At 46.2% G+C, this 7662-nt stretch overlaps 1 protein-coding gene across 1 annotated transcript; it reads right to left on the bottom strand.

Moving 5' to 3' along the window:
• Positions 1-3510: 3510 nt before the first annotated feature.
• LOC122939054 lies at positions 3511-6637 on the bottom strand. Its single transcript, XM_044294998.1, has 3 exons — positions 6171-6637; positions 5552-5705; positions 3511-4294 (listed from the first exon to the last, which is right to left on the bottom strand). Exons 1-3 carry the CDS (start codon positions 6439-6441, stop codon positions 3616-3618), a joined length of 1104 nt encoding a protein of 367 aa, XP_044150933.1. The 5' UTR covers positions 6442-6637; the 3' UTR covers positions 3511-3615.
• Between the last annotated feature and the right edge of the window lie 1025 nt (positions 6638-7662).

Genomic DNA, 7662 nt, shown 5'->3' with positions numbered 1-7662 from the left:
GTTACATACAATGTGGTCGCCCCGTACAGACAGCAGCCTCTGTTACATACAATGTGGTCGCCCCGTACAGACAGCAGCCTCTGTTACATACAATGTGGTCGCCCCGTACAGACAGCAGCCTCTGTTACATATGATGTGGTCGCCCCGTACAGATAGCAGCCTGTATGTTACATATGATGTGGTCGCCCCGTACAGATAGCAGCCTGTATGTTACATATGATGTGGTCGCCCCGTACAGATAGCAGCCGGTATGTCACATACAATGTGGTCGCCCCATACAGATAGCAGCCGGTATGTTACATACAATGTAACATACCGTCCGCATCAGGTGGCAGCACAGAAGTGGGAATGTAGCCTCACCCATAGTAAACTCACTACAGCACTGCAGGCACTTCACACTGATGCAGAGTACATCCAAAGTCACTTCATACAAAACTTTGGAATAATACTGTAGGGAGATCTGCCTCTGTACAGTATTAGAATGTATGGGCTCCGCTGAGCCGAAGTCAGTTATTCACGAAGTTGCACGAGACTTCATTGAATAACTTTAGTAATTGATTTTTAAAGCGGAAAAACACTTTAAAGCTTGAAACCAAACTCGGGCTCGGTTCTGACTGGTACCTCGGAGCCAAAGCAGAGTTCGATTTCAAGTTTTAAAGTGGTTATCCGCTGTAAAAATCAATTACCAACTTCACGAATAACTGACTTTGGCTCAGCGGAGCCCATACATTCTAATACTGTACAGAGAAATATCTGTACAGTATTAGGCCTCATGCACACGGACGTTTTTTTTCACGGTCCGCAAAACGGGGTTCCGTTGGTCCGTGACCGTTTTTGCTTCCGTTGTGCTTCCGTGTGTCCGTGTTCCCGTTTTTTTTGCGGACCGTCAGAAATCTAGGAATGGTAAAAAAAATGTAATTTTAATAACTCCACCCAGGATACTGGTATAAATCAGGGGCACCTGAGTATGGATTTGTGGCCATTTTCTGTAGTCTTTCCAGAGTACAGAGGTTATTTTGGCTGCTCTCTTTGCTGTATCACCATGTCTGATTCTGAGGACGAGGTCTTGCTGCATTGGCTGGTTTCTCGGCGTTGGGGACAGCGCACTCCTTTGGTGAATGAGGAACCGAGGAGAAGGCGACGATTTTGGGTCCATCCGATTGTTTACCAACGGCACCGGAAAGGACACTTCCATACGCTATACCAAGATCTTCGCCGCCATCCGGAGAAGTTCTATTCCTTCTGTCGGATGTCAGTGGGTACCTTTGACCGATTGCTGTCGTCTCTACGTACTGTCCTTACCTTTATGGACACCAATATGAGGCGCAGCATTACTCCTGAGGAAAGGCTCATCGTCACGTTGAGGTAAGCAGTATAGTACTTGTTAAGTTTCACCAGAAATGTGCACTGCTTGTGTTAGGAGTAACATGTGCTCCAAAATGGCTGCTGTGAGACATGTGCTACTGTTTGCTGAAGTAGCATTTCTTTGCCCTTTTTTTCTTTTGGGGGGGGGGGGGGGGGGAGTTTAATGGTTTGTTTCTTTACACATTAATCACAGTTACATGACCTAACATTTTTGGTGTTTTTTTTACCATTTGGATACTGTGCAAAACTTGTGTTCAGCTATCGTCCTCCAGACACTCCAAAAATACACTGCACTCGCCAGGCGTTTGCTAAAAATGGTGTTTAATACACTCAGTCCGGCGTGATTCAGCAGCTGTAACCTTCCTTTCAGAGTTATTAATCTGTCAACAATTTTCATCCTATACTGTCGAGTGCCGTGGTTTTTGATAGTGTCTGAATGAAATTGGTCCCTCTGTCAGGATCTCTCTCTGCGTGCACCACCTTGGTCCAAGTCGATGTACCGGTCTGGACCCTATTTGGGATGATTGTGCTGCTGGCAACCCACGAGATTTCCAGCTATCGTCCTCATCATGCATAATGTTCACATAATTGTGCACTTGCTCAGCATTTACTGCATTAAAAAGGGTCTAAACATAGTTGTTGTCACTTAGTTGTGGTAGTACTGCCCACACACAGGGCCTTGAGTGCCGACTATGGCACCCGTCCCATAGGTTCCCCACCACTAGACATATGGTGTTTTCAATCGTGGAGTGTATACAGCATTATACTAGAATCCTGAATCTGTTCTTACCTGCAATTTGTTGATGACTGGTTTTTTTTTTCCCCCTTTTTCCTACAGATTCCTTGCCACTGGGAACTCTTTTGCATCCCTGCATTTTGAGTTTCTTTTAGGGACCTCAACGATCTCGAGAATTGTACGACACACTTGCCATGTCATCTGGCAGCAAATCCGAGAGACGGTGATGCCACAGCCCAAGGTGGACGATTGGCTTCGGATCGCTGAGGGCTTCCAAAATTCTGCGCAGTTCTCAAACTGCATCGGGGCAATGGATGGCAAGCACATCCGTGTGAAGATGCCGCCACACTCAGGGAGCCGTTTCTTCAATTATAAACAGTTTTTCTCGGTAGTGCTGATGGCTGTTGCTGACAGTCATTACCGGTTTATAATGGTAGATATCGGGTCCTATGGAAGCACTGCGGATGCTCGCATCTTTAGTGCTTCTAGAATGGGTGAGCGGCTTCGTGCCAACCAGCTTGCCCTGCCCGAGTCCAGAAGACTGCCCGGATATGCAGGTCCGCCGGCTCCGTTTGTCATCGTGGCGGATGAAGGGTTTGCATTGACTCCACATGTTATGCGGCCCTTCCCAAAGCGTGGTTTGGATGTCAGGAGGCGTATCTTCAACTACCGGTTGACTCGTGCCCGTCGGTATGTGGAGTGCGCTTTCGGGATACTCTCTAGCAAGTGGAGGGTGTTTCTGTCATCCATACAGATGGATCCGGAGAATGCTACCCTGGTGATTCAAGCTTGTGTTGTTCTACACAACTTCACCAGGATTCACGAGGCTTCCTCTTCTCTTGACATGGAAGATCTTCCTACGTCATCAGATTTGGGTTTGGAAAGGACCCTGCATAGACGACCTGGGACTGCAGGCATTGCAGTTCGGGAACTCTTTGCAGACTACTTTATCAGCCCAGAGGGGTCTTTGCCATGGCAGAGGGACGCTATTCGTGGCAGTTTTTGAAATCTTCTGGGCTCTTTAGTTTTTTTTTTTTTCTAGCTAAATTACTAAAAATGATTGTGTTAGTTGAGTGTAGGGACTCGCAAGATAATGAGGACCCTTGACGTGGGCTTGCGGGCTGAGATTTTTTGGACATCACATATTTCAAAACAAAATATTAATGATGTTTCTGTCTAAATGGAATTTTTCAGAAACATCTTGATATTTTGCTCTTATGGTCCAAAAAGTTTTCTAATACCTCATCTGCACAGGAACCCTAAATAAAGATCTTTATCGTCCAAATAAAGTGTGGCTTTCTGAGATACAGTGTGTGTAGCTTTTGTTTTAGAATGCATTTTAAAATGTACATGTTGTGTGTAGTGTGCAAATAAAACAATAGTCAAATTTTTTGGGACCCAAACCAAACTTTAGTCAAAATAAGGGGTCACCCAAAACACTGGCAATGAAAAAAATCTTACAACACACAAATAACATAAAAATAAAGTGCTTAATATAAAACAACCCTCCCAAATTACAAATCTAGAAGGTCCCGCGTGAATGAGCCCGGTGCAAATGTGGACCGTGGCCTAACCTGGGCCTGTGTTGGGGCACCAGTTGGTAATTGGGGCTGGTAAAGGGGCTGGCCCCCAGGATGAATAGGCCCCTGAGGTGGAAGGTACTGGGGAAGGGGGGGGGCATAAGAAGGGCCTTGGGTGGGTTGGGGTGGGAATGAATATGGGGCAGGATTTGGCTGCTGGCCTGCATTTTCAACCTGGAGTTTCAATGCATGCAATGGCCCAATGAGGTCTCCATGGTTGGGGCAAGTAAACATTTTTATGACCATATTTAAGCAAGCCATGCAGTCTGGCTGCTCATTCGCAGGGACCTGCTGCAGTAGCGGCCCCAGTCCCCTCAACAGTTTCTCCTCCTTGCCATCACTCCTCCTCTGGGCCAGAAAATCGATGACTCGGGCATCAATTACTTCCCGACTCTCTGGCACAGAGGAAGAGGGAGGGACACGGCGGCGATGTCTGGGCTGGGGTTGAACTATCCGCGGTGGACTGGATAGTGGTTGGGGGCCTTGGCTCTGGGTGGAGTCCTCGGGGTCCTCAGCCGGCGTGGGAGCAGGACTTGTGGCGGGGGAGAAAACCGCAGGGGTCTCACTCCCAGACGTCTCGGAATCAGCCGAGGGATCCAGACTGTCCACAGTTCTGAAATGGAATTTCCAAAAAAAGTACATTACATTTTGGCCTGGATTACATTTATAAATACACAGACTATATATTAGTTAGAATCTGGCGTGTGTCTCCAAATTAGATACAGAGTGGTAGCATAGATCAGACATTTGATTTTAATTACTCACTACTAGCTTAGAGGTGAACAGTGCAAAATCGAGAAAAATAGTCATTTGACATGTAACGCCAGCAGAAGTCTTGGAAAGGCATAATGTTACTGAAAATGGCAAACATTGTTTGCCGTTTGGAGCTGTCCAACAACTGAAGAGGTTTCAACATTCAAGGGCCGAAACCAGTGCCAACGGCATCTCGTCAGGATGTGACCCGCTACCACCATCCAAAGTATCAAGCGGAAAATAGATTTGAGTATACGATCATTTACTAAGAATGTACATGTACCAGCCCTCTATTGACCATGGTGAGAGTATTACTTTTAATCCTGCTGGTCAACCGTAGTTGGAACATCATTATAATCCTTTTTCTATGGATCCGGTTTTTTGACATTTTCATAGTTTTCAGAAAGGAATCAATGTTGGCTTTGGTTCAGTACCATTTAAGCAATATAAATGACAATACCAATACCTAAGGAGTTTCATTTTCAAATACATACCAAAGTAAGGGAATCGGTCTATATTAAACCAAAGTGGCATTGTCCCAAAACTAAAATATGAAATACATATTCGGCCCTCCTATTCGGCCCTTCCAATTCTTGCAGGCAAACTAGATGATCTACTGTATGAGGAAATAAAGCGTGCAGTGTGCACGTGTCATCTGCCTTCTCCTATTTCTTGTTCATATTGCAAACATCTTAGTCCCTAGACGGACAATAAATGTATTGTACACCAAAAAAACAGAGAGGGGAGGCGCAATCTGCACACTACACGTGTCGTTTCAGCAAACAGATCATAAGCGGTGGGCCCCGGATTAACCACACCCCAAAAATAATGTAGACTAACAACACCAGGCATGTACAAACTGTTGCCCACCAGCTGATGCACAACTACAACTCCCAACCGGACAGGTAAGTTTACAGCTAGTCAGCTATGCTGCGAGTTTGCGTTGTTATACAGCTGGATGGAGTCAGTTATGACATGCCTGCACTAGAGAAAGTATAGATTAACAATACAAGAACACAACTGGATCCTTTAAATTCTGGTTCTGTTTTACCCGTCTACATACTACCGAAAGTGTGCCCTTTCAATACATTCATAGTAAAAACAGAAAACTACTTACGGCCTCAAATCCATTACTGGCCTTAAGAACTGCAGCTGGGCAGTGTATATGTAGGCCCGTTTTTTTGAGGTTCCTTCCCCACTCCGGCCTTTGTTGCTAACCTCTCGCCGGAATTGGTCGCGGCAACTCGCCCATCTTGTTTTGGTTTGCTTGACTGTTTAAAAATGAAATGAAAGACAATTGTGAGATCTACTTTTTTTTGGAAAAACTACATTTTTTCAAAAAAAAACAAAATAAAAAGGGAAAAGGAAAATGCGCAAAATAAGCAATAATGGAAAAAGCACATGATACAGTCCAGCAGGTGTGTGGATGCAAGCCATTAGGACTAATAAACGTTACAATATGTGAAGGAGACAACTGTAAGATGCTCAATTTCAAGGTAAAAAGTAGCCAGACGTTATTATACATGAGTACTGAATGCTGTCGCAAAGGGCAGGACAGCCATTTAAATATGGAAATGGAATTTAATACACGTCTCTATAATAAGCCAGGTACAGGGCTTTCGGAAAAATGAGGCGGTACAACAAAGAAAACACTATGGTGCCCTCTGGAAATTACAAACTACATATTTGGCCCACACAGAGGAAAATGACAGCACATCTACATTGCTATCACTTACCTAATTCAGCACGACCTCGGCTATCCGCTTTGGCCCATTCATGCTTGCGTAGGCTCCGGGCCACTTGTTCCCATGAGGCCTCCTTTTTAACCCGGTCGCAATACGAGTTGGCCCGGATGTCCCAAAGTTCGGGCCTCTCCTGGACCAGGGTTATCAACTTTTCTACATTAAACCTTGACATGGTGGCTGCTGAAAACTGGAAAAATGGCTGCCTCACCACACACCAGCTTGTCTGCACAGGAGGCTCGAAATTACCATATCCTGTGACCATATACTTCCTGTATCTATTTTTTTAAGAATTTATTGGCACAAGTTTTGGCAGACAATTTGACCATGTCAGAAGTATGAAATAAAACGGGCGCGGACACGGGCGCGGCCACGGATGACAAACGGGTGTGCAAACGCGTTTTTCACGGCCCCATTGACTTGAATGGGGCCGTGAACCGTTGGCCGTGAAAAAAATAGGACAGGTTATATTTTTTTCACGGCCTCGAAACACGGGTCACGGGCGCGGTGTAAAAACGGTGCACAAGCCGAGTTTTCAACGGCCCCATTGAAAGTCAATGGAGCCGCAGAAAAAAACGTCTAACGGCACAACGGCCACGGATGCACACAACGGTCGTGTGCATGAGGCCTTAATCTGAAGTTTTGAACAAAGCGACTTCTGATGTAACATCCAAAGCTCGCTTCACTCATCTGTAGTCCATGCCCCCACCTCCTGCATACAATATTACACGCCCCCCTCCTGCATACAATATTACATGCCCCCCCTCCTGCATACAATATTACATGCCCCCCCTCCTGCATACAATATTACATGCCCCCCCCTCCTGCATACAATATTACATGCCCCCCCCTCCTGCATACAATATTACATGCCCCCCTCCTGCATACAATATTACATGCCCCCTCCTCCTGCATACAATATTACATGCCCCCCCCTGCATACAATATTACATGCCCCCCCTGCATACAATATTACATGCCCCCCCCCACTGCATACAATATTACAGCCCCCCCTGCATACATATTACAGCCCCCCCTGCATACATTATTACACGCCCCCCCTGCATACATTATTACACGCCCCCCCCCTGCATACATTATTACACGCCCCCCCCCTGCATACAATATTACACGGCCCCCCCCCTGCATACTATATTACACGGCCCCCCCCTGCATACATATTACACGGCCCCCCCCTGCATACAATATTACACGGCCCCCCCCTGCATACAATATTACACGGCCCCCCCCCCCGCATACAATATTACACGCCCCCCCCCCCGCATACAATATTACACGCCCCCCCCTGCATACAATATTACACGGCCCCCCCTGCATACAATATTACACTGCCCCCCCCCTCCTGCATACAATATTACACTGCCCCCCCTCCTGCATACAATATTATACTGCCCCCTCCTGCATACAATATTACACTGCCCCCCTCCTGCATACAATATTACACTGCCCCCCTCCTGCATACAAT

This window comes from Bufo gargarizans, chromosome 5, assembly GCF_014858855.1.
Source record: "Bufo gargarizans isolate SCDJY-AF-19 chromosome 5, ASM1485885v1, whole genome shotgun sequence".
In the NCBI taxonomy this organism is placed as follows: domain Eukaryota; kingdom Metazoa; phylum Chordata; class Amphibia; order Anura; family Bufonidae; genus Bufo; species Bufo gargarizans.
This window is presented reverse-complemented; position numbering and strand designations above follow the sequence as displayed.